Source organism: Rhinopithecus bieti, unplaced genomic scaffold, assembly GCF_001698545.2.
Source record: "Rhinopithecus bieti isolate Rb0 unplaced genomic scaffold, ASM169854v2 scaffold_1017, whole genome shotgun sequence".
Classification (NCBI taxonomy): domain Eukaryota; kingdom Metazoa; phylum Chordata; class Mammalia; order Primates; family Cercopithecidae; genus Rhinopithecus; species Rhinopithecus bieti.
The window spans coordinates 192270-219516 of NW_016803657.1; the positions used below are offsets into that span (position 1 = coordinate 192270).

Sequence of the window (27247 nt, forward strand, 5' to 3'; positions counted from 1 at the left end):
ATATATATATATATATATATATATATATATTTTTTGTTTGTTTGTTTGTTTGAGATAGGGTCTCACTCTGTCACCCAGGCTGGAGTGCAGTGGCACAACCGTGGCTCAGCGGCCTCAACCTCCCAGGTTCAAGCAATCCTCCTGCCTCAGCCTCCTGAGTAGCTGGGACTATAGGCACACACCACCATGCCTAATTTTTTAAAATTTTTTTTGTAGAGACAGGGTTTCACTATGTCGGTCAGGCTGGTCTCAAACTCCTGAGCTCAAGTGATTCTCTTGTCTCGGCCTCCCACCGTGCTGGGATTACAGGAAGTGAGCTACTGCCGCCCCCCCACCCCACCCCGCCCAGGGTTGTTTCTTAAACGCCTGAGGGAGGTCACAGGCAGATGCCTCTTCAGGGAGGAGAAGAAGTGAGGGGGGCAGGCAGGGGGACACCTGGCAACTGCCCTCTCCAAGGATCCCCAGGACCCTGCTGAGTGGCAAGAGAGATGCCCACAGCCTGGCTGGAGACCCCTTCAAGCCCACAGCTTCTCAGGATGGAAGAAGGTGGGGGGTTGGGAGCTCCCCCCGCCCCCCTTTCCCTCACAGCCCTCTCCTAGCTCCCACTGCACCCTTCCCCTCCACATCCCTGCAGCTGGACCCAAGCCCAGGCAGTGACAGCCCCTCCCATATGGCAGCAGGAACAAAGAGAACCGCCCCCCACAACAAAATCCAGAAGCTCCGGCGGGCGGCCAGACCTCAAGCTCCCAGCCCAGTGTGACCCGCGGCGTTCTCCATGGGCCACTGACGCCCGCGGGGCCAGCACTGCTCCTGGCTTCAAAAATATAAATTTAAAAATCCCCACCCCAAGATAATTGCTCTCTCCTCTTGCTTATTGTGGTGGCTCCGCGGTAGGCACTGAGAAGTAATTATTCATGGCTAATGATTATAATCAAGTCAAATAGAATTTAATGGACACATATTCTCTTCCTGCTTGAAACTTTACATATGAATTAAGCACATATGGGTTTCACGAGGCACAGACGCAGATTTATGCAGCCCCGAAAAGCCCTGCCGTTGTGGACGACTTTTATTCCACTAATAAACAGGCTGATTTATGGGCTCCTGGGAACTGCGATCTCTGCTGCCCCCTGGTGGGCAAAGGGGCTGGGGTGGGAGCCAAGGCCACCCAGGACCCTGGAGGCCTGACCAGTGCCAAAGCCACTTTGAACGCTGGGGTTCCACAAAGCCCTGGACGGCCGAAGGAGACTCGGGCTCTGTGTGGGAAGCCTGTGTCCAGACCCTGCCTCCGCCATTCCCTGGGATTCCAGGTGGGTACTGGGTCCTACTGGCTGTGAGATTCTAGAACAAAAAGATCCCAGGAAAACACACCAAGAGGAGTGTGGGTAAACTGAGGCAAGCAGGGGGAGGCGAAAGCTGATCATCTGCAGGAGGTACCATGTCCCTCAGCACCCCCAGGACAGGGGTGATGCCCAGAATGGCGCTGATGACACCAGTTTCAGCACCAATGCGAGGTGCTGAGCCCCGATTCCCGCCTGGTGACGAGTGAGCACCACTTGCACGTCACGTGCATCAGCTCCAAGTGCCCCCAGCAACCTGATGGGTGCTTTCTTTGCCATCCTCATTGTGCAGAGGAGGAAACAGAGGCCTAGGCAAGGACACGGAGAAGGGGAGTCCCCAGAGAAACTCAGCCAGCACTGCCCCAGCCCTGGCCCTGGTGCAAATGGAGCTGGCACTAAAGCACTTCTGATGGAGCTGCTGCATCCAAAGCCTGGCGACTCCCAAGAGCACTTAGGAAGTGGCGTTAATCATGCCCACAGCCCGGGTGCAGCCTCCAGAGTGTCCCCTGTTCCATCTGCACCCGTCAACACCCCACCTTGTTCCCTGAACCCTTTCTCCTGACCCATGTTGCAGCCAATCACCAATCAAGGGGGACAGAGTTCACAAGATACCTCATTTTCCCTCTGGCCACTTTGCCGCTCAGCAAGAAGATACCGCTGGGGTACCTCTCACACGCTTGCCAGTGACTGGCAGGGCTGGAGTACCCACTGTCCTGCCTGACTGCCCTCTCAGCCACAGCCCCAAGGCTCTGCCCGTCTGTTCCAGGCCAGCCCCTCCTGGGCACAGGCAGCAAGAACACCCTTCCCCCAGGCCGCTGTAACATCTGCCAACCCAGATGTGGCTTTGTCTTAGCCATGTGTCCCCAGATGGACTAGCAGTCCTCTTCCTAGTGGCCCTAGAGAAACACACCAGAACCACCTGCAGAAGCCCAAGGTGACTCTAGCTCCCCCTGCTCCCCTCAGCCAGCCACTCTGAGCAGAAACTCCTGCCTACGTGTAACTTGTCACCTGTGTGCCTAGACAGGTAATGTGTGGGCAAGGCAGCCCCATATGACTATCCAGCTTTGCAGTCAACGGTGGGAAGACGCACAGAGCAAGGTTGCTTCAGGAAACACAACTCAGACACCATGGACCAGGCCCAGGGCAGCTGAGTGACCTTCCCTCTCCGGATCCTAGAGCCCGTAACTCAGAGAGATCAACGGAAATGCTCATAGCATCGGCGCCACCAAGCCCCAGAGTCACTGGGGGACAGCGCTGGGGCCAAGCACGACCACTACAAGCCCAAAGTGGAGACGAAGGAGAGTCGAGAAGCTCCTGGGGGTGCCCTGGGCCTGCACAGGCTGGGGAGGGGCTGGCACGGCAGGGTTTTCCCATGAACTGGAGTCCAAGATGAGAGGATCTGCCCCCCAAATTCAGGGTCTGAAAAAGGGCCCCCCCCTTCCTCCGATGCTTGGTGCAGATGCCGGGTAAGCAAAGGAGCGAGTGAGCAGGTGGGTGAGGGCCGGGGTTCAGCCGGCACTCGACCTGTTCCACAAGCCACCTGCTGGTGCCCTTGACACCCCATGCCAAAGTCCTTTCCTGGCACCTTTGACCTTGCCAGACAACCACTGCCTGCGTGGAGAAGCAGCCCCCTTCCTCCCTCCCACAAAGCAGCAGCCGGCTCCCACACTCATCACAACAAACTGCCAAGCCAGCAAGAGGCGAGCGCAGGAAGCTGAGCAGCTCCCGTTTCCAGGCACTGGAAAGCTGCCAGGGGACCGCAGGGGACCTCTCTGCCCCCACTATCCCTCGACAAGCTCCTTCACCTGCCCAGGTCTGAAAGGAGGGCAGGGCAGGCCAAAGGCAGAGGAAGGCAGGTGGTGGTTGGGGCCTCTGTGGCCCCCCAAGGTCAGACCTCCCTGCTGTGGCCTCTGCCTTCCTGGCAGGGAAGCCCAGTTCCAGCCCAGCTCTCCTCCTTCCCCGGCCACTAATGGGTCTCAGTGGAGCAAGGCGCCCCCGACACAGCAGGTCAGGGTTTCAAGGGAAGAGGAGTCCGAGTGGCCGACGTGCTGGGCTGCCATGGCGCCAGCAGACCGTCCTTGCCAGCAACCCGAGCCTCACTGGAGCCAGGTGGCGTCCACCCAGGCCTGGCACAGCAGAGTAGAGCAAAGGCAACGGGGTGGCCACCAGGGCTCTGGTTCAGGCCAGCCACTCACCGGCGTTGACGATGGCATCCACCTCCAGCTTGGTGATGTCGCCGCGGAACAGGGAGATCTTCTCATTGAGCTGCTTGTCCTTTTTATACCTGGGCTCCTCCACCTTCACAGCCACCCCTGGAACAAGTAGGGGCCGGGGAGGTCACAGCAAGGCTGCCCACTGCAGAGGGACCCAGCCAGGGCCCAGGGGCCAGGGCCTTCCCTATCGACCTCCCTCCACCTCCAGAGGCATCCTGCAGCATGATGACTGCTGACCCAGTACCAGGAACCCACGCTGAGGAGCACCTACTGTGTGCCAGCATCATGCGGGGACTCCTTGCATCTTGACAGCAAGGCCACCAGCAGGTACAGTGCTAATATCATCCATCCCATTTCACAGAGGTAGCAACTGAGGATTAGGTGGGTCAGGGACTTGCCCAGGTTTATGCGTCACCAGGCCTGCTGTCTCACCAACACACCCTACCGTAAGCAACCAAATCGCACTTCAAACCCCAGCTCCCCACAAGCAAGTAATCTCAGGCAAGTGGCTCACCTAACCTAGGGCTCTGTTCCCTACCATATAATGGGGATAAAAATTGCACTTGTTGTGTTAGTAATTGAATGAAGTGGCCAGGCACAGTGGCTCACGCCTATAATCCCAGCACTTTGGTAGGCCGTGGAGGGCAGATCACTTGAGGTCAGGAGTTCGAGACCAGCCTGGCCAACATGGTGAAACCCCATCTCTACTGAAAACACAAAAATTATCCAGGCATGGTGGTGCATGTCTATAATCGCAGCTACTCAGGAGGCTGAGGCAGGAGAATTGCTTGAACCGAGGAAGCGGAGGTTGCAGAAGGCCGAGATCACGCCACTGCACTTGTCTCAGTGACAGAGTGAGACTCCATCTCAAAAACTAAACTACGCCTGTAATCCCAGCACTTTGGGAGGCTGAGGCGGGCGGATCACAAGGTCAGGAGATCGAGACCACGGTGAAACCTCGTCTCTACTAAAAATACAAAAAAAAATTAGCCGGGTGTGGTGGCGGGCACCTGTAGTCCCAGCTACTCAGGAGGCTGAGGCAGGAGAATGGCGTGATCCCGGGAGGCGGAGCTTGCAGTGAGCCGAGATCACGCCACTGCACTCCAGCCTGGGGAACAGAGCGAGACTCCGTCTCAAAAAAAACAAAAAACAAAAAACAAAAAACAAAAACAAAAAAAACAAAAAACTAAACTAAATTAAATAAATAAATAAATAATTGAATGAGGTGGCGGGGCTTGGTGGCTCACGCCTTTAATCCCAGCACTTTGGGAGGCCGAGGTGGGCAGATCACTTGAGGTCAGGAGTTCAAGACCAGCCTGGACAACATGGTAAAACCCCATCTCTACTGAAAATACAAAATTAGCCGGACGTGGTGGTACATGCCTGTAATCCCAGCTACTCGGGAGGCTGAGGCGGGAGAATTACTTGAAGCCGGGAGGCGGAGGTTGCAGTGAGCCAAGATCGCACCATTGCACTCCAGCCTGGGCAAAAAGAGTGAAACTCTGTCTCAAAAAATAAAACAAAATAACTGAATGAGGTGATACACGCAGAGCGCCTGCCTGCAGCAAGCACTCGATACACGCTGCTGGACTCGCTCTTCTTGTCTGCACGATTCTCCCAAGCCACGGGTCTGGAGCCTGCCCACCAGGGCCTCCTCCGAGCAGGGCCTACCTTTCGCCATCTCCTTCCACGTCGGGATCTTCTTCAGCCTGACAAAGTCCTTGCAGAAGTAATGTTCCTCCCGCTGCTTGTCACTCAGGCCCTTCAGAAAGGCTGCAGAGGCAGGAAGGAGGGTCAGGGTGGGGGCAGAGGAGCTGGCCAGTTACTCACACTCCCATATCTCCCTTCCTGCCTCGTCCAAGAATGCAAACCAGCCCTTCCTGTCCATCCTTCCCTGGGCACACAGGGCGGGCATGCTGGGGGAGCCTCAGAGGCCCCTAGAGTATCTTGTCCTGCTCTCTTTGTTCAGGGAGGGAAACTGAGGTCTGGGGAAGCTGAGGGACCGGCTCAGGCATCGCAGACCTGGGTTCAGAATTCAGCTCTGCCACTTTCCAGCAGAGTCCACATCTCTTTGGGTCCCCCATTTCTCCCTGATTAGAACGGGGGTGAAGACGTCCCCTGAGGAACAGCTCCGAGCTTCCTCCCACACACTAAAGCCAAGCCGGTTGGCAGCACTCAGCCGGTGACATTATCCGTCAGTCCCACCGCCAGTCAGTTCTGCCCTCACTGTCACTGCATGGAGGCAGCGGGACAGCTGTCCTCCTCCAGGAGCTGCAGGACCAAGTGGACCTGGTACCTGTCCCCAACATCCTCCCAGCAGCGGCTGAGGACTCCCAGCATGACCAATGGGGCTGGAATCACCCCCATTTTACAGATGAGGAAACCGAGGCTCAGGAAGGGTGGGAGGCCACCCTCACACAGCAGGGACTTGAGAGAGGAGCCAGGCACCCCCCACCTGCTCACAGACTCTGGGTCTACCCTGGCCGGCTCCCCCTTGCCTGGGCACTCTCCCATGGGCTCCGCCTTCCCTTGGGGGTGGCACCAGGCACAGAAACCTGGAACCCGTTTCAGAAAGGCCCGCCCCGACCGCGCCGGGCCAGGCTCGCAGCTCGCGGGCTCCCCCTGCTGGCCCGAGGCCACCTGCACACCCAGGCTCTCAGCCCTGCCTGGCTCCCTAGACCACAGGCTCCCAGTATGGGGCAGCCCCCACAGCAAACAGCAAAGGCTACAATTGAGAAACCCAAAAAGCATCAAGAAGTATGTAGAGGTGGGAGAGCAATTAGAGGAGGTGGTGAGAAAGGAAGGATTGCAGCCTGGAAGTTTCTATGCACATGATGGTGAGGGGGACAGGTAGGTCCCTCCACAAATGCTTAGGGAGATTGGGAGGCCACCCTCACACAGCAGGGTGTTTTCTCCACCAGAGTCACTTCACCATTCAGGCCTCCATCTCCTCATCTGACAGCTGCTGGCAGTGGTGATAAGAGCCCAAGGATGCTGAGAGCATTAGATGACAGAACTCATGCAAGGGGCCCAGTCCAGAGTCCCTGCTGGATGCAAAGCTGGGGTCATCACAAAAGGCTACGCCCACCCCTGGTCAGCCTCAACTGCTGCTCAAGCCAGAGCCACCTTTCCTGGCAGCCACTTCTGCCCCCTCTTCCATAAACATGCTTGGGCACAAGTAGGTCCTGCATTCAGTGCCAGAGATGCACTGAGCGGGCTGACCTGGCCCTGGGCCTCGTGAATCTACAACCCAGCCAGGGAGACAGAAGCTGGTCCAGGCATTTTAGTCAAGCAATTCCAATTCTGAGATGCGCTATGAGACACTCAGGGACTGGCAGAGGAGTTCCCTGGAACCCTGACCAGGCAGGGCGGCAGGGGAGGCTTAAGGGAGACTCGGAAGAGGCGTGAGAAGTAGCCAGGGCCAGAAAGGGTGTTTGGCAGCAGGAACAGTATGTAAAGGTCGTAGGAGAATAAAATTGTTTGTGGGTTAATAGAGGTAGGGAACTGACTTCATCCCAGGAGCGCTATAACCAGATTGAAAATGCTTTCACATGGCCAGGCGCAGTGGCTCACGCCTGTAATCCCAGTAAGGTGGGTGGATCACCTGAGGTCAGGAGTTCGAGACCAGCCTGGCCAACACAGTGAAACCCTGTCTCTACTAAAATTACAAAAAATAGCTGGGCGTGGTTGTGGGCACCTGTAATAACAGCTACTTGGTAGGCAGAGGCAGGAGAATCGCTTGAACCCGAGAGGCTGAGGTTGCAGTGAGCCGAGATCATGCCACTGTACTCCAGCCTAGGCAAGCAACACAGCAAGACTCTGCCAAAAAAAAAAAAAAATGCTTTCACTAAGATACTATCCCATTAGTGTTACCATGTGCCTTCTTTTTTTTTTTTTTTTTTTTTTTGGAGACGGAGTCTTTTTTTTTCCCACTCTGTCGCCCAGGCTAGAGTCCAGGGCGTGATCGCAGCTCACTGCAACCTCTCCTCCCAGGATTCTCCTGCCTCAGCCTCCCAAGTAGCTGGGACTACAGGCGCCTGCCACCACGTCCGGCTAATTTTTTGCATTTTTAGTAGAGATGGTTTTTTTCTTTTTTTTTTTTTTGAGACGGAGTCTTGCTCAGTCGCCCAGGCTGGAGTGTAGTGGTGCAATCTCACTGCAAGCTCCGCCTCCCAGGTTCACGCCATTCTCCTGCCTCAGCCTCCCAAGTAGCTGGGACTACAGGCGCCCACCACCACGCCCGGCTACTTTTTTGCATTTTTAGTAGAGATGGGGTTTCACCGTGTTAGCTAGGATGGTCTCGATCTCCTGACCTCGTGATCCGCCCGCCTTGGCCTCCCAAAGTGCTGGGATTACAGGCGTGAGCCCCCGCGCCCGGCCGCCATGTGCGTTCTTTCTAAGGGGCCAAGGGTACCTCTGCTGGCCCCTCCATCACTAGTGTCCCTTGCTTCTCACAGCCCATTCCCTGCCCCCCCTTTTCAAGAGGCCAGCCTCCCTGCTGGGCACATGGCCCCAGCAGGACCTGAGGAGCAGGCCAGGGGCTCCCATCTGAAGAATCCTTTCTTTGTGTGGGGGTAGCGGACGCTGGTATCTGCAAGGAGCATTCCCAAGCCTCTGCTGGCCTCTTCTGTATAATAAGGCTGTGGGAAGCTACCTCCTGCATTTCACAGGAAGTGGACCAGGCTAGCCTGGCACGTGGCAAAGGGCTGAGCTGCTGGAAGCCGGTACCACCTACCGAGGGCAAAGAACAGGCCAGGGAGGAGAGGCCACTCCATCCGGGCTCTGCACCTCTCATCGGCAGCTCGAATGTCAATAAGTCAGTTAATAAATATTTATCAAGCATCCTCACCTTCACCAAGGTGAGGTCCTGGAGCCTGACCGAGAAGAGGGGAGGCCAGGAAAGCTTCAGGGAGGAAGTGATCCCAATTTCTCTGGTTGGTCCCAGGGGCTGTAAATCACTGGAGGAAATCCCACCACCAAGCAGAGGCTGCCTCTAAATTTTCACCTCCCCATGGGGCTCTGTCAGCCTGGCCACTCAGCTGCTGCTTTGGCAGTGGACTCCCCTTCCTCCTTCTCCCCAGCTGCCCCACTCTTCCCCCAGCTGTTGTCCTCCCCCACTGAGCCGGGCACCTCCACCACCTGCCCGCACCTTGTCCTCCCTCCTTCAGGTCACTGGGCATGAAGGTCCCTCCTGTCAGTGCTGCCACCTGCCAGGCCCACCTCCCAGAGGACTCACTGCTGCAGGTCCCCCTCCACCAGGCCGTCCTGCCTGCCCTCAAACAATCCCTGTCCCCACCCTCGACGCCCGCATTCCACACCCCTGGCAGCTGCCCCCTCCTCTGCTGTCTCCACTTCCTCCCTTCCATGCTCCCTTCAGTCCACCCAGTCTGGTCCCTCCCCCCAACAAGGTCAAGGTCACCACACCCCATGCCACGGCCCCTCCTGCCTTCCCTGTGGACAGGAAGTGTCCTTGCTGCTTTCCTCCCTACGTCTTCTAATCAGTTGCACAGATTCAAGACCCTCTTTAAGCGAGCAACCTCCGGAGCTGTCCCTCCACTCTCTTCTGAGCCTCTGACTCCCACAGAGCCTGCCTGCAAGAGCTGTGACAGATGCTGGTGGCAGCCGGCCTAAACCCAGGCTGTGCCTTTTCTTCTGTTACAGGTCCCGCCAGGTTTGGGCTCATGACCTCCCAACACCATGCTCGGTCTGGAGCCTCGGTTTTCCCATCTCTAGAATAGGGACAAGGCAGACCTTCCTTTGCTAACACCCAGGCTTGCCGGGAGGGTCAAAGGAGAAGGTGGCTGTGAACTGCAAAGTGCAGTCTACACACCAGGCACATTCACTCCTTCCTGGTGGCAAAATAGGCCCAAAGAGAACAAAGCAAACAGGACAAAATTGTGGGGAACTTTTTTTTCCAACTTGGGAACATAGCAGCCAGAGGACCTTGCCTAAGTATTTAGGTCCCCAGCACTTGGGGAGGCCAAGGCAGGCCAATCGCTTGAGCCCAGGAGTTCGAGACCAGCCTGGACAACATGAAGAAACCCCATCTCTACCAAAAAATACAAAAAAATCAGCCGAGTGGCCTGGCATGGTGGCTCACACCTGTAATCCCAGCACTTTGGGAGGCTGAGGCAGGCGGATCACCTGATGTCAGGAGTTTGAGACCAGCCTGGTCAACATGGTGAAACCCCGTCTCTACTAAAAACACAAAATTAGCCGGGCATGGTGGCACATGCCTGTAATCCCAGCTACTCAGGAGGCTGAGGCAGGAGAATCACTTGAACCTGGGAGGCAGAGGTTGCGGTAAGCTGAGATCACACCATTGCATTCCAGCCTGGGCAACAAGAGCAAAACTCCATCTCAAAAAAAAAAAAAAAAAAAAAAAAAAAATCAGCTGAGCGTGTGTCTGTGGTCCCCACTGCCCAGGAGGCTGAGGCGGGAGGATCGCTTCAGTCTGGGAGGTCAAGGCTGCAGTGAGCTGTGATTGTGCCACTGCACTCCAGACTGGGCAACAGAGACCTTGTCTCTAAATAATTTGAGTGCCCATATTTGTCACCTTGTGTAACTGTGACCTCCCCACTGCGAGGCTTGGCATGCCACTCTGTGGGCACTCCCAGACGGCTGGGCCTGTGGCCAGAAAGTCAGGTAACCCACCGTGATGCTGCCGGGACTGGTGGGCTAGGACCCAGATGGACCCCAGAGGCCTTGCTGAAGTGTCTCCGGCTGGGCAGGCCCTAGGCATCCCATGGTACTAGACCTGGGTGACCAGAGACACCTCAGGTGCCCTAGCAGATATCATCTGGCAGATGCCACCACCATGTTCTAGAGAAGAGGCACAGTGACCTGCCCCCGGTCACACACAAGTGAGAGGAACCTGGGCTTCCTCCCACACTGTCCTCCCTAAGCATGGTGGCCTGGTCTGAGTGACCCACAGCCCACACAGCCCCTTCTCTCCAGCAAAGCCCACAGGATGGCTCCACTTCCCAGAGACAGCATGCTGGCTCTGCCCCAGCCGGCTGGGTGCCGAACTTGAGGACATCTGTCAGCCTGTCCCTTCTAGTCTATGGAGCCCAAGTGCATACCTCAGAAGGCCAGCATGCCAGACGCATGTCTCTCCTCACCACCAGAACAAGGCTGTGGCCTGGCTGATCCCCAAAGAGCTACACACTGCACTGGTTTCTGATTTAAGGGGAAAGAAAAGGCCAAGTGCGCCCATTCGGCGTTCTCACCTCCATGTCCTCTGTCGGCAGTCTTTGCCCACCGGACCCCTCTTCATTCCCCCGGAGAAGAAACAGGGGCCTTAAGCTGGGAACATGCCCCACGCATTTCTGTGTTTTTATTTTTTTGAGACAGAGTCTCACTCTCTCACCCAGGCTGGAGTGCAGTCGTGCGATTGAGGCTCACTGCAACCTCCGCCTCCTGGGTTCAAGCGATTCTCATGCCTCAACCTCCTGAGTAGCTAGGATTACAGGCATGCACCACCATGCCCAGCTAATTTTTTGTATATTTAGTAGAGACGGGGTTTCACCATGTTGCCCAGGCTGGTCTTGAACTCCTGACTCCAGATGATCCACCCGCTTCAGCCTCGGAAAGTGCTGGGATTACAGGCGTGAGCCACCGCGCCCGGCCTTGCCCATGAATTTCTAACATTTCCCACCTCCTCCTGTAAGAAGGACAAATGCAGACTTAAAGCACAAGTGAGTTTTATTTTATTTTTTATAAAAGATGTAAAACATGCATTTTCATTTTCTTTCATTTTTGAAGAGGCGAGAGTATTTCACAGCTCAGTGAGACAGGTGTTGTAAAAAGATGTCCACAGTAAATTTTGATGGAGAGGCGTGACCCCGGACGAAGCTTCCAGAGGCTCCCAGGCACGAAAAGCCGAGCAGGAGGAAGCAGGCTCTGCCAGAACCATAAAGTGCAGCAGGCCAACGGGAATTCAATGATGTGTTTTAAGAAGTGTCTTTATGGCACTTTTCAAGATGGTGTTCAGAGAGGTGAGGGCAGGCCGGGGCGCCAAGGCAGAGCTCCTCTCAGAGAGAATGCCAGGTGGGCAGGGCTGATAAAGGCTGGGCTCCCAGAACGCAGCAGCATTTAGACTCGGTGGCAGGGGCATTAATCACCTGTGCTCACCGGCCTGCAAGAACAGGGTCTTGTCAAAGCCCACAGCTCAAGCAAAGGGAGACAGAGCACGCGGCACCTTGGAGCCTCTCTCCTCTCCCTTGCCCCCTTGTCTCCGCCCACACCAGAGCACTGGCAAGGCTGTGTCCCCAGGAGACAGGTGGGAGAAGTCCCCCGACTCCCAGGGGTACCTGGAAAATTTGTCAGTGCTGCATTCAAATCAGATAAGCCCTCCACGCTGGATGAAATCCCATGGGGGCTGAAATTAGCCCTGGCTTCTGCACAGTGTGGTGTGAGGCTGGAGTGTAGCAGCCCTACCTTGAGTCACCAAGGAGAGGATGGCTTAGGCTGTGCAGGCTCAGGGCCCCAGCACATGAGACAAGCCTACAAGAGCCCGGTGTCACCATGGCCAGCACAGAGCAGAGACAGGAGACAGACCTGAGGGTCTAAGGGGTGACAAGGAAGGGGGGCCGCTGGGACCCATTCTGGGCCATGGTATATAAAATGGTTTCTTTCCTTTTCTTTATTTTATTTTATTTTTAGGAGAGATAAGGTCTTGGTATGTTGCCCAGGCTGGTCTCGAACTCCTGGACTCTAGCAATCCTCCCAGCTTGGCCCCTGAAGTGCTGGGATTACAGGCGTGAGCCACCATGCCTGGCCCAAAGTGGTTTCTAATGTGATCCCAGCACAACCTCCAAGCAGGTGCCACTGGTCCCATTTTATAGATGAGGAAACTGAGGCTTGGAGAGCGAGGAAGCAGCAGCACGTCCCCAGGTCTGACGACAACAATGTCCCTGCTCTTTGTGGCTCACAGCTCTGCCTGCAAGGGTTGTTGGAACAAGGAGCCAAAGCCAGGCCCCTCCTGTGATGACACAGCACCAGATACCGACAAGGGCCTAACCTTAAGTCCCTCATGCTCAACTGCCTTTCCAGGGAGGGTGTTTCCACAATCTTCTGATGAAAAGGCACTCCCAGGGGGATAACGAAGTGCCTCAAAACTGAGGGTATCAAATTAGAGAAAGTAGGGCGGGCGCAGTGACTCACGCCTGTAATCCCAGCACTTTGGGAGGCTGAGGTGGGTGGATTGCTTGAGTTCATGAGTTCAAGACCAGCCTGGCCAACTTGGCAAAACCCCATCTCTACAAAAAATAGAAAAATTAGGCCGGGTGCAGTGGCTCACGCCTGTAATCCCAGCACTTTGAGAGGCTGAGGCAGGCGGATCAAGAGGTCAGGAGTTCGAGACCAGCCTGACCAACATGGTGAAACTCTGTCTCTACTAAAAATACAAAAATTAGCCAGTGTGGTGGCACAGGCCTATAATCCCAGCTACTCAGGAGGCTGAGGCAGGAGAATCGCTTGAACCCGGGAGGCGGAGGTTGCAGTGAGCCGAGATCACACCACTGTACTCCAGCCTAGGCGACAGGGTGAGACTCCCATCTCAGAAAAAAATAATAATAATACAAGAATTAACCGGGTGTGGTGGCACATACCTGTAATCCCAGCTACTTGGGAGGCTGAGGTGGGAGGATTGCTGGAGTCTGGGTGGCAGAGGCTACAGTGAGCCAAGATACCATCACTGCACTCCAGCCTAGGCAACAAAGTGAGACCATCTCAAATAAATAAATAAATAAACAGGCCAGGAGTGGTGGCTCACTCCTGTAATCCCAGCACTTTGGGAGGCCGAGGCAGGCAAGGATCACCTGAGATCAGGAGTTCAAGACCAACCTGACCAACATGGAGAAACCCCGTCTCTACCGAAAATACAAAATTAGCCAGGCATGGTGGCGCATGCCTGTAATCCCAGCTACTTGGGAGGCTGAGGCAAGAGAATCGCCTAAACCTGGGAGGTGGAGCCGAGATCGCGCCATTGTACTCCAGCCTGGGCAACAAGAGTGAAACTGGGTCTCAAAAAATAAATAAATAAATAAATATATATATATATATATATAAATTAGAAAAAGTAACACCTGGCTAGTAAAATCAGACACTGCTGAAGTCTCCCCAAAAGACTGAAAGTCTCCCAGCCAGGAAGATCCAGCCTGAAGGTATGTACATACCCGGAGGGAGAATGGGCCCATGGAAATAAGCACCAGCTTCGAGGTAAAGAAAAGGAGTGTCCGGGGGAAGCTGAATTTGGTCATCAGCTTAGAGGACAAGCTGGGCCGCGGGCTAGGCATCCTTACATGGGTCCAGAGCAGGCACTCAGCACTGCATATAGATGGAAATACTGAGCAAATGCCTGGGAAGGGGATCCTTGTGGGGGGACTGACCCTTCTCAAGCAGGGAAGCTTGCCTACCTTGCCCAGGGCAAGGCTTCCAAAATCACTCAACCAGCCCTGGATGAGAATGCATGCTCTGAGCAATCCTAAGATTACAATTTGGCTTCCATGAGGCTTTCCCATAGGGACAGGAGGTTCTGCCCAGGCACACCTGAGTTTTCAGACACACTGCCATTATATTTCCCCACCACGAACCGCACATTGTGCCTTCTGACCTATACGTCAGTCTCTTGTGAGTTTGGTTACTGTGTGCCAGGCTTTGAGAGAGGATCCTCTCAGGCAGACAAGTATTTGGAGGCCTATCTAGCTACAGCCCTGAAATGAGAACACATGTCCATCAAAGACATGGAGAGAATATTCAGGAAGCCAGACACAGCGGCACACATCTGTAATCTCAGTGCTTAGCACATTTGCAGGCAGAGGTGGGAGGATCACTTGAGCCCAGGAGTTCAAGACCAGCCTGGGATAACAAGGAGACCCTGTCTCTGCAAAACATTTTTAAAAACATTAGCCAGGCATGGTAGAACATACCTATAGTCCCAGCTACTCAGGAGGCTGAGGTGGGAGGATGGTTTGAGCCCAGGAGTTGCAAGCTGCAGTGAGCTGTGATTGCACCACTGCTCTTCAGCCTGGGCAACAGAATGAGATCTTGCCTCAAAAAAAAAAAAAAAAAAGTATAGCGCAGCTTTATTCACAAGAAACCCAAATGCTATCAACGAAAGAGTAGGGGCTGGATATGGTGGCTCATGGTTGTAATCTCAGCACTTTGGGAGGCCGAGGCAGGTAGATCACCTGAGGTCAGGATTTTGAGACCAACCTGGACAACATGGCAGGAGAATCGCTTGAATCCAGGAAGCAGAGGGGTTGCAGTGAGCTGGGATCACGCCACTACACTCCAGCCTGGGCGACAGAGCAAGACTACATCTCAAAAAAACAAAACCAAACAAAACAACAAAACAGTGGGAAACAAGCTGTGGTACATTCATATGCTGGAACACTATACAGCAATAAAAAAGAGCGAATCATTGCCACATCCAATAACATGGACGAACTAGCCGGATATTGAGTAAAATGGGCCGGACTTCAAAAAGAGACAAAATGAAAAGGTATCACAAGAGTGATTAGCTCCAGACGGTACCAAGTGAAAAGAGGCGACTTCTGGGGTGATGGCAATGCTCTACCTTTTGACCCATGTAGTGGCTGCACAGTTGCATATGCTGTGCACTGAAGATCTCTACACTTGCGGCACTTGGCTGTCAAATGTAACTTGGCTGAAAGTGTGATTAGAACGTAACCATGAAAAGCGTAGGGGTCTTCAAGGGCCATGGCTCAGACCCTAATCAGAGGCAGAGTCCAGCTGAGGCAGCCCCCCAGATCTCCCATAATGTGATGGCTTAAAAAATATACTTGTCCAGGCACAGTGGCTCACACCTGTAATCCCAGCATTTTGGGAGGCTGAGGTGGGCGGATCACTTGAGGCCAGGAGTTTGAGACCAGCCTGGGCAACATGGTGAGACCCAGTCTCTACAACAAAGTTTTTAAAACATTAGCTGCCAGTGGCTCACACCTGTAATCTCAGCACTTTGGGAGGCTGAGGTGGGTAGACTGCTTGAGCTTAGGAGTTTGAGACCAGCCTGGGCAACATGTCAAAACTCTGTCTCTACAAAAAAATACAAAATATTAGCCGGGGCGTGGTGGCATATGCCTGTAGTTCCAGCTACTTGGGAGACTGAGGTGGGAGGATTGCTTGAGCCCAGGAGGTTGAGGATGCAGTGAGCAGAGATCTCACAACTGCACTCCAGCCTGGGCAACAGACCTTGTCTCGAAAGAAAAAAAAATTAGTTGCACAAGGTGATGTGCGCCTATAGTTCCAACTACTCAGGTGGCTGAGGCAGGAGGACCGCTGAGCCCAGGAGTTTAAGGGTGTAGTGAGCTATGATTACACCATTGCACTTCAGCCTGAGCAACAGAGTGAGACCCTGTCTCAAAAAAAAAATTAAATTAATTAAAAAAATTTTGGCCGGGCACGGTGGCTCACGCCTGTAATCCCAGCACTTTGGGAGGCCGAGGCAGGCGGATCACGGGGTCAGGAGATCGAGACCATCCTGGCTAACATGGTGAAACCCCCATCTCTACTAAAAAATACAAAAAATTAGCCGGGTGTGGTGGTGGGCACCTGTAGTCCCAGCTACTCGGGAGGCTGAGGCGGGAGAATGGTGGGAACCCGGGAGGCGGAACTTGCAGTGAGCCGAGATCGCACCACTGAACTCCAGCCTGGGCGACAGAGCGAGACTTCATCTCAAAAAAAAAATTTAAACAGAAATTTAAGAAAATTGGCCAGGTGCAATGGCTCACACCTGTAACCCCAGCACTTTGAGAGGCGAGGCGAGCAGATCATGAGGTCCAGAGATTGAGACCATCCTGGCTAACACAGTGAAATCCCATCTCTACTAAAAATACAAAAAAATTAGCCAGGCATGATGGCACACGCCTGTAATCCCAGCTACTGGGGAGGCTGAGGCAGCAGAATCGCTTGAACCCCAGAGGTGGAGGTTGCAGCGAGCTGAGATGGCACCACTGCACTCCAACCCGGTCAACAGATGTCTTCATCTCAAAACAAACAAACAAACAAACCAACAACAACAACAATTAGCTAGGTATGCTGGCGGGCGCCTCTAATCCCAGCTACTCAGGAGGCTGAGGCAGGAGACTCACTTGAACCCAGGAGGTGGAGGTTGCAGTGACAACACACCACTGTACTCCAGCCTGGGCAAAAAGAGCAAAACTGTCTCAAAAAAAAATTTTTTTAAGAAAATAAAAACACACCTGCAAATTATTTAAGATTCTTTCTTTCAAGAGGTAGAGTCTAATTCCCCTCTCCCAGAGTACAGCCAGACTCCCTGACTCAATTCTAACCCCTAGAATAAAGCGGGAGAGACTCTGAAGACAAGGTCACAAAGAAAGCACTGTGGCTCCATCGGGGTCTCCTCACGATCCCTCTCGTGAAGCACATGCTCTGGGGGAAAAGGCTTAGGACATCTATCCCATAAGACACTCAAGCAGCCCCATGGAGAGGCCCCAAAGTGAATCCTCCGACCCTAACCAAGTCCCACCCGGCCTCAGAGGAGGGAGACCCTGAGCTAGAACCACCCAGCTAAGCGTCTCTCCGTTTCCTGACCCTCAGAGACGGAGAGAATGCAGGTTTGCTGTTTTAAGCCACTAAGGTTCGGGTTATTTTGTTACACAGCAATAGATAACTATTGGGGGATCTCCATGTCTCACCCCCAAAAGCGTCCCTCTAACTGTGACTTTAGTAGCAGGCAGAGCCCCCAGACCGGTCCCACTCCTTGGGCCTGGCCCACTGTCACTCAATAACGGGTCTGGAATATCATTCCCCAGCTGGATGCCTCTTCTCAGCCCACCACCCCGAGATGCCTCCTCTGACCTCCCCAGCTCAGGTGGCCCCATCTGCTATGGTGTCTTCACAGCACTGAGGTTACCAGGCCTTGTCTCAGCTGCTAGAACACATTCTTTACAATAGATGCTTTGTAATCTTCACACCAGATTACAAGCTCCATGAGGGCAGGGCCCTTGCCTATCTGACACACGTCTGAGTCCTCAGCCTGGCCACCTAGAGGGCGTTCAATAAAAGTTCGCTGCATGATTGGAAATCCCAGCTCGAAGCAAAGAGGGAGACCCCAGCGACAGCACAGCAGCCCAGGAACCCCAGCCCAATCACGAGGTCTGGCTGCTTTCTTGGCACCAAGGAGTAGGGTTGTGGGGGCTGGATCCTGGAAAGAGCGGCAGCCCTCAAGCAGGTGCCTGGGCGCCTTGTCTCCCTAGCTCTTTCCCAACCTCCTGAGTTGTTGTTCTCTGAGAGAGTGCTCAGGGGAGCAGGGTCTCTGTGGGGACAGTGGCTCCCCCTCCAGGGGTCTCTGCCAGCCCCCAACTCCTCCTGCTGTTCTGGGGCAAGAGTCAAGTCCCTGACAAGTTCTCCATTGGCTCACAGACTAAAGTCGGTGCTTTCTGCCATCACTTTTAGATCCTGGCCCAGGCCACGCAATTCATGTCAGGAGTAAATCATTTTGATTTCCACCTCTGGTCCCGAGAAAGCCATCTTCTCTTCACCCCTAACACTGCAGGACCCTCCATCCTATCCGCCCAGCCCAGAGGCCATACCTACTCCACCACAGAGGCCCAGCCAATGAGCCACTTCCCTGCACTTTTGAAAGGGGATCCAGCTGGGAAGAGTCACAGGATCCCAGGAGGCAGACCCTGAAAGGCAGGGACAGCTGGGTGCCCAGCAGAGCTATTTGGGGCTCAGTAGCGGCAGCTTGGGTTCTCTCCCTTCCCAGGCCCTGGACTCATGCCCCCTCCAGGAGAAAGAGGAAGTGGTGTGATTCTTGGGGGGTGTCACCAGTTGTCACAGGCACAAGACCCCACCTCTGCCCTGACCTGCTCGTCTAACCTCTGTTCCTGGCATGAGCAAACTGCTAACAAGTGGCCAGAGGCCAGCGAGAAGGGGAAAAGGGCACCATACCACGTGCCCAGAAAGGCATCAGAGTGCGGGCTTGGGGTGGGGTGGAGGCAGGACAGGCCAGGCCAGGGAGGTCACTCTGTGGGGTTACATGCCCCACCAGGTGGGACGCCAGCCCCGGAGCTGTTCCCTCAGCTCAAAAGTTTGGAGAGTCCGGGATCATAACCTCCACTTTGCCACCAGCTCCCTGAGTGACCTTGGGGAAACCAGCTGCAACACTCGGCCTCAGTTTTCCTCCTGCACAGGGGAGGAAGGTGGTAGGTCCTGCACAATCTCTGGGGTGCCCTGTGACCCATTCCAGTGGGGTAAGGAAGGTCGCCTTCCTCACGCTGCCCCCTGCGTGGACACTTGGACCCGGTCTGGAGTGAATTGTTCTGTGGGGCTGGGAACACACAGGGGGCGGGGGTGGCTGTGAATGGGGAGGAGGGGTCCGTTCCAGGGCAGATGAGGCCTCAACTTCCCCAGGTCTCTCGGGTGGAAGGGGCTGCTCGCTTGATGGGGGCTGCCCAGCCGGGAAGCCCCACGTGAGCCCGCCCTCTCCCTCGCGCCCCCTCGTGCTTACACTTACATTTCGCCTCCTTCCAGTCGGTGGAGGTGCTCAGGTCCACCTTCGCCGCCATGGCCAGGGGGGCCCAAGTGCGCACCCCGGCTGTCCGCCCCACCGCCGCCGCCCCCCACGCCCCAACTCCCGCCGAGGTCCGGGCGCTGCGGCCGAACACGCCCAGGAACGCTGGGGGACAGCACGTGCTGCTGCGGGTCCGCGTGGCACCCGCCAAGTGGCCGGGCCGGGGGCGCGGGGGGACCAGCAGCTGCCCCGCCGCGCGCAGCTGTACCAGGCGGCCGGACAGTCGGCTCTGCAGAGACATGAGCGGGCGGCGCGGGACGGCTCTCCGCCCACTTGGACTCTATTTACGGCGCTCGGGAGTGTCTCTCCCTTATTTACTCTGGGACCGGGTGGCGACTGCCAGCCAGCGGCGACCTGCTCGGAGGCAGCGGGCGGCGCAGCCAGAAAACCCGGGAGCGCCGCTGGGCACCCTGGAACTTGTAGTCCGGGCCGCCGGATGGGCCCACGCACCCGTATACACACGTGCGCGCCCGCCTGGGCTCCCAGTGTCGCGGGTGGAGCCACGCCCGAGCCCCTCCCACTTCTCCAGTGGCCGCCAGGTGCCTCCACTCCGCGTGGCCTCGGCAGCCTCTAGCTTTCTGGTTGGCTGCGCCTCGGCTTTCCCCGCACGGGCTGAAGCCCCCGGACCTTCCACGCAGCCCCGGGCCCCTCTGCCGCTCTGCTCCGCAAGGAAGCAGGCGCTCCGGCCGCTGCCTACCGAGCTGGGAGAGCCTGGCGCGGCTTCCGCGGTGCCGAGCGTTTTGCAGCCTGGGCGACCCGGGCTTATCTCCCCAAGGGTCAGCAGGGCACCGCCTCCACACCCCAGCCCGCCGTCCTAGGGACAGTTGCGACGAACGGGTAAATCCGGTTTGGGGACTTCTCCCCAGAGCCTCTGCCTCCTAACAGCCCCGGGGCCAAGGCTCAGCTGGAGCAGAATCTAGAACAGCTGGGTTGGGCTTCAAGTGGCGTTCAAGGGTGGAAGGATTGGGGTGATGTTTTTTTTCTTTTCTTTTTACAAAAACCGGCTGGGCGCGGTGGCTCATGCCTGTAATCCCAGCACTTTGGAGAGGCTGAGGCGGGTGGATCACGAGGTCAGGAGTTCAAGGACAGCCTGGCCAACATGGCGAAACCCCATCTCTACTAAAAACACAAAAATTATCCAGGTGTGGTGGTGCATGCCTGTAATTAAAATATATTACCCGCCTCGGGAGGCTGAGGCAGGAGAATCACCTGCACTTGGAAGGTGGAGGTTGTAGTGAGCCAAGATGGCACCATTGCACTCCAGCCTGGGTGACAGAATGAGACTCTATCTCAAAAAAAAAAAAAACACGAGGATGGATTTTAAGTACTTTTATGTATTTTTATGTACTATTAATATTACTTTATGATAAATATAATGAATACAGGCTGGGCTATTATAATAATATAATGAATCTAATAATGAATAGGTGCCTCACACCTGTAATCCCAGCACTTTGGGAGGCTGAGGCAAGAGGATTATCAGAGGCCAGGAGTTCAAGACCAGCCTGGGCAGTACAGTGAGACCCCTTCATCTCTACCCGCCCCCACAAAAAAAAATTACCCTGGTATGGTTGTAGACACTCACCTCTAGTCCCAGCTACTCTGGAGGCTGTGGCAGGCAAACACTTGAGCCCAAGGGTTCAAGGCTGCAGAGAGCTATGATGGCACCACTGCACTACAGCCTGGACAACACAGTGAGACCCTATCTCAAAAGTAATAATAATAATTAATATATTTTAATACCAGGAAGGAACGAGCCAGGGTTTCGGAGAAGGTTCTAGTACTAGTGTTGCTACCCTGGGGTACCCTAGCCTCTTGAGACTCGAGCTTCTTGAGCTGTCAGCTAGGAATAAGAGAGTCTGGCTGGTTGCAAACCTGCTCCTGTGCTCCAGGCCTCTGGCTCTGAGTATGGCAATAACCCTGGATGGCCGTAGGAGGATCCCTGACCTGCCATGGATGCAGATGGAACCACTGGGATGGTAACATGGGCTCAGCCTTGGACTTCAGACATTAAATCCGTCCAAGACAGCATAGACTTGCCAGCACCTGGGTACGCAGTCATCAGTCCTGGGAGTGAGGGCAAAGGGGAGGCCAGAGGCCAGGAAGGAAGAGCCTATGGCCCCCAGCATTCCAGGACCACCAGCAAGGCCTGCACCCTCTCCTGAAAACATTAGCAAGACATGGTTCAGGATGTAGGAGTCAGGCTCCAGGTCACCTCACCAGTTGTGGCCCCTCCAGTAACTCAGAGTAAAAGAAGGACCTTGCTGACTGCAACCAGGACAGCCGACACCTACATGCACGAAGTCCCAGCTATATTGAGCTAAGCCCTCTATGTCCATTCCCACTACCTCCATTAGCCCGTTATATCCTCAGCTCTCACCACCTCCAGGCAGAGAGATGACTGGCCCAAGGTCAGAACAGTCAGGATCCCAGCCCCAACTTGGGTCCAGGTCTGTTTGGTTCCCATCTGTGGTCTGGAAAGTGGTTATGCAGATGTCACTGATTGGTGAAATGTGGCGTGTGGGTGATGCAGTATATTACTTCTCCATTGCTGCTGTACCATTACTGCAAATTCACTGGCTTCAACGACACACATGTAGTATCTTAAAGTTCTGTAGGACAGAAGTATGATGTGAGTATCACTGGGCTACAATCAAGGGGAACATGGGACCATGTTCCTTTCTGGAAGCCCTAGCAGAGAGCCTATATCATTGCCTTTTCTGATTCCCAGAGACCACTCACATTCCTTGACTTGAGACCTCTTCCTCCATGTTCAAAGCCAGCGCGGTTGCATCTGAGCATTCTTCTGTAGTGGCATTTCCCTCTGATACTCTCCTTCTGCCTTTCTCTTCCATCTTCAGGGACCCTTGTGATTACATGGAGCCCACCTAGACAATCGGTGTCAATTTCTCTACTTAGCTGATTTGCAACCTTCATTCCCCTTTGCCATGAAATGTAACATATTTACAGGCTGTAGGATTTAGGATGTGGAATCTTTAGAGAGCCATTATTCTGCCCTGTGCAACCTTCCTGGCAATATCTAGGGAGGATGATGAGGTAGAGGCAGGGTCCCCAGTCATAAGAAAGTCTTGGTGCTCAGGCTGGGTGCAGTGGCTCACGCCTGTAATCCCAGCACTTTAGGAGGCTGAGGCGGGTAGAACAGCTGAAGTCAGGAGTTTGAGACCAGCCTGGCCAACATAGCGAAACCCCGTCTCTACTAAAGATACAAAACAAAACAAAAAAAAATTAGTTGGGCATGGTGGCACATATCTGTAGTCCCAGCTACTCAGGAGGCTGAGGCAGGAGAATTGCTTGAACCTGAGAGGCAGAGGTTGCAGTGAGCTGAGATCGTGCCACTGCACTCCAGCCTGGGTGACAGAGTGAGACTCCCTCTCAAAAAAAAATAAGGCAGGTGTAGTGGGTCACACCTGCAGTCCCAATTACTTGGGAAACTGAAACAAGAAGATCACTTGAGGCCAGGAGCTGGAGGTCAGCCTGGGCAACATAGTGAGACCTTGTCTCTAAATATAAATAAATAAATAACATGTATTTGTTTATTTATTTATTTAGAGATGGAGTCTGGCTCTGTCGCCTAGGCTGGAGTGCAGTGGCATGATCTCAGCTCACTGCAACCTCTTTCCCCCAGGTTCAAGGAGCAGCCGCCTCCCAAGTATCTGGGATTACAGGCATGTGCCACCATGCCCCGCTAATTTTTTTTTTTTTTTTTTTTTTTTTTTTTGAGACGGAGTCTTGCTCTGTCGCCCGGGCTGGAGTGCAGTGGCCAGATCTCAGCTCACTGCAAGCTCCGCCTCCCGGGTTTATGCCATTCTCCTGCCTCAGCCTCCGGAGTAGCTGGGACTACAGGTGCCCGCCACCTCGCCCGGCTAGGTTTTGTATTTTAGTAGAGACGAGGTTTCACCGTGTTAGCCAGGATGGTCTCGATCTCCTGACCTCGTGATCCGCCCATCTCGGCCTCCCAAAGTGCTGGGATTACAGGCTTGAGCCACCGCGCCCGGCCTGCCCCGCTAGTTTTTATATTTCTGGTAGAAAAGGTTTTACTATATTGGTCACGCTGGTCTCGAACTCCTGACCTCAGATGATTCACCCACCTCAGCCTCCCAAAGTGCTGGGATTACAGGCGTGAGCCACCGTGCCCAGCCAACAAACATGTACTTTAAAAAAACATTTATGTCATGTTATTCATCTGCTCAGAAATCTCCAAAACCCGTGTCCTATACTGCCAGGCTACTGAAGCACCCTGGACGCCCACTGTGTACCAGTGCTACTGTTTCTTTTTCCTGGGATTCAGCTCTGTGATAGTGAAGTTTCCCGCTAATACCTCTCCGTGGTCTACTGGAGGCCTGGGTCACATGCACAAGTGGTCCTGGGCAGGCAGCAGGATTCTGAACATTGGTGAGGGAGGATATCTTCATAGAATTTGAGCTGGATCTTTTGGAAAAAGTAAAATTTTGCCAGGTATGGAAGGTGTGTATGTGTTGGGGGCATTCCAGGCAGAGGGACCCATAGAAGCAGAGGTGTGGAAGTCTGTGGAATGCTGAATCTTCCACTGGGGCTGTGGCATAGGGCATTGTCAGTTGAGGATTTTAATGTTGGAGAGGGGTTTTGTGCAAAGAAAAGCTACCTACTGCTGCTTGTGTTTAAATTAATACTGTATTTATTAAACATATAAATTTTAAAACTAGTTTTCTTAAACATCCAAGAGCAATTCATAAATCTAGTTTTCTATGTATAAGCCTACTAATTATTTTATAAAAGAACAATTATGTTCACTTTGATAAATATTTAATTAACTCATAAGTTCAACAGATTAAATTCTTCTAAAAATGAATGCCAATTACAAACTTAAGTAATTAAATCCTCTAATAGATTTTAAACTATATTTTACAGAGTTAAAGTAGCTGATCCTCTCAAACACCTCAAATTCCCAGCAGAAGAGACTTACAAGGTTTTTTTTTTTTTTTTTTTCTTATCATTTAAGTACCTCTTTTGTTTTCCTTTTCTCAGGGACAATGTCTACAGGGTCTGGAGCAATCATGGCTCACCGCAGCTTTGACCTCCTGGGCTCAAGCGATCCTCCACCCTCAGCCTCCTGAGCAGCTGGGACTATAGGTGTGTGTCACCACACCCAGTTAATTTTTCTTTTTTTTTTTTTAGAGATGGGGTCTCACTGTGTTGCCCAGGCTGGTCTCAAACTCCTGGGCTCAAGCATTCTTCCTGCTTCAGCCTTCCAAGGTGTTAGGGTTACAGGTATGAGTCACTGTGCCCAGCCAAGCAACCCTTATATACTAATAAACTTATAATGTGGCAAATCAGTTATCTTAAATATTCAATACTGTTTCTGAACTTAAATCCTCTTAGACTGTCACGGTTATCTACTGCTTTGTAATGAGTCACTGAAAATTTACTGGCTTAAAATAACAGCAGTTCTAAGTCAGCAGTTTGGGCTAAGCTGGCCGGTTCATCTACTGGTGTCACTGTCTCACTCCTTTACCTGCAGCTATAGTCATCTGACAACCCATCTGGGGTTGGGGGTCCAAGGTGGTCTCACTCACATAACTGATGGTTGGTGCTGGCTGTCAGCTGAGGCCCCTTGGCTCTGCTCCACATGGTCTCACCTTTCAAGGTGGCAAAGCCATCCAGAGGAGCAGATACACTATCACAGCAGGGCTGAAGTTGCAGGGACATGCAGGACCACAGTACAGTTAGGGTTTTCCTGCTACTGGTCTGAGATTTAAGACCAGAGCAGGACCCAGGAGAATTCTACCATATCTAAAGGGATCCCCAGATCCACTCCTCTCCTCTGGGACTTAATGATAAAGTCTGATGCATCACTGTTTCCTGAGAGTCTTTCAAGTGGCAGCTCTCCCCCATTTTTACCCTGCCATCTTTCTATTTTTTATTGCCTCATTTGGGTAGATAAGCATCCATCCCTCCAGCTCTCAGGTCCTCCTGTCGTCTTCTCTGTCTGATGACAATTTTGCATTCCACCCTCATCCAGGTTGTACTACTCTCTTCATATTTCACTTTATGACTTGCCTATGTTTCATTTTACTATCCGTTTCATTGGCCATATTGTATAGTCATTATGTTGAGAGGTATATAAGGGAAGGATGGATTACAAGGTATTAAATGTCCAGAGCTTGTAGCTATAAACCAGGAGCCTGCAAAACAGAAGATGCCCCTCCACTTTTTTTTTTTTTTGAGATGGAGTCTCAGTCTGTCGGCCAGGCTGGAGTGCAGTGGTGCGATCCTGGTCCACTGCAACCTCTGCCTCCCAGGTTCAAGCAATTCTCCTGCCTTAGCTTCCTGAGTAGCTGGGATTACAGGCACCCACCACCACGCCCGGCTAACTTTTGTATTTTTGTAGAGATGAGGTTTTGCAACATTGGCCAGGCTGTTCTCAACTCCTGACCTCAAGTGATCCACCCACGTCGCCCTCCCAAAGTGCTGGGATTACAAGTGAGAGCCACCATGCCCAGCCTCTACCTGATGTTTGGCAGAATGATCTGAAGACCATGTCAGCTGTCTGGGAAAGGCTTCAGTGATCTCGAGAGGGCCAAACAGATACTGAATGTTCTTATCCCACGCCACCCTCCCCAGGGGAACGGCCTTAGTGGGCCAGGGGGTTTCATCCTTGGAGCCAGCAGAGGGAGGGCTTCACCTGCCCCTACTCTGACTTCAGAGAAGGCCCAGGAAGGAGGTAGATGCTTTAGGGACATTTGGATTGAAGTGCACAAAATCCTTTAAAAGTAATGGTTATTGTAATAAATTTTAACAACATAGAAATAAAGTAAAAAGTAAAAGCCAGCAGGGTGCTGTGGCTGAGGCTTGGAATCACAGTATTTTGGGAGGCGAGGGCAGGAGGATTGATTGAGCCTGGAAGTTCGAGACCAGCCTGGGAAACGTAGTAGGACCCTGACTCCACAAAAAATAAAAATATTGGCTGGGCGCAGTGGCTCACGCCTATAATCCCAGCACTTTGGGGAGCTGAGGCGAGCGGATCATCTGAAGTCGGGAGATCAAGACCAGCCTGACCAACATGGAGAAACCCCATCTCTACTAAAAATACAAAATTAGCCAAGCGTGGTGGCACATGCCTGTAATCCCAGCTACTTGGGAGGCTGAGGCAGGAGAATCGCATGAACCCGGAAGGCGGAGGTTGTGGTGAGCCGAGATCATGCACTCCAGCCTGAGCAAAAAGAGCTAAACTCTGTCTAAAAAAGATAAAAGTAAAAATATTAGCTGGGCGTGCTGGTGCATCTGTAGCCCCAGCTAATCTGGAGGCTGAGACTGGAGAATCACTTGAACCCAGGAGTTCAAGACTAGCCTGGGCAACATAGCGAGACCCCATTTCTACCAAAAAAAAAAAAAAGTGAAAGCCCTTGTTATGGGCTGAATGGTGTCTGCCTGAATTCCTATGTTGAAGCCCTAACCCCCAGTACCTCAGAATGTGACTGTATTTGCATACAGGGCCTTTAAAGGGGTAATTAAGGCTGGGTGCGGTGGCTCACACCTATAATCCCAGCACTTTGGGAGACCGAGGCAGGTGTATCACCTGAGGTCAGGAGTTTGAGGCCAGCCTGACCAACATGAAGAAACCCCGTCTCTACTAAACAATACAAAAATTAGCTTGGCGTGGTGGCACACGCCTATAACCCAGCTACTTGGGAGGCTGAGGCTGGAGAATCACTTGAACCTGGGAGACAGAGGTTGCAGTGAGCTGAGATCGTGCCACTGCACTCAAGCTTGGGTGACAGAGCGAGACTCTGTCTCAAAAAAAAAAAAAAGAGAGGTAATTAACTTAAAATCAGGCCATTAGGGGTGAGCTCTACTCCAGTCTCCAGTCTGACTGGTGTTTTTTTTTTTTTTTTTTTGAGATAAGAGTCTGGCTTTGTTGCCCAGACTGGAGTGCAGTGGCATGATCTCAGCTCACTACAACCTCCGCCTCCTGGATTCAAGCAATTCTCCTGCCTTGGCCTCCCGAGTGACTGGGACTACAGGCGCCTGCCACCATGCCTGGCTAATTTTTGTATTTTTAGTAGAGATGGGGTTTCACCATGTTGGCCAGGCTGGTCTCAAACTCCTGACCTCAAGTGATCCACCCGCCTCGG

General features: G+C 53.4%; 1 protein-coding gene across 3 annotated transcripts in view; it reads right to left on the reverse strand.

Moving 5' to 3' along the window:
• MACROD1 (mono-ADP ribosylhydrolase 1) overlaps positions 1–20015 on the reverse strand; it is a 175391-nt gene extending 155376 nt beyond the window's left edge. For all 3 annotated transcript variants that reach the window (XM_017892614.1, XM_017892604.1, XM_017892611.1), the window contains exons 1-3: positions 19059–20015; positions 5225–5326; positions 3536–3652 (exon numbers count right to left, since the gene is read on the reverse strand). In XM_017892614.1, the coding sequence (XP_017748103.1) occupies positions 3536–3652; positions 5225–5326; positions 19059–19356 (517 nt within the window). In that variant the 5' untranslated portion in view covers positions 19357–20015. The remainder of the gene's footprint in view (positions 1–3535; positions 3653–5224; positions 5327–19058) is intronic.
• Between the last annotated feature and the right edge of the window lie 7232 nt (positions 20016–27247).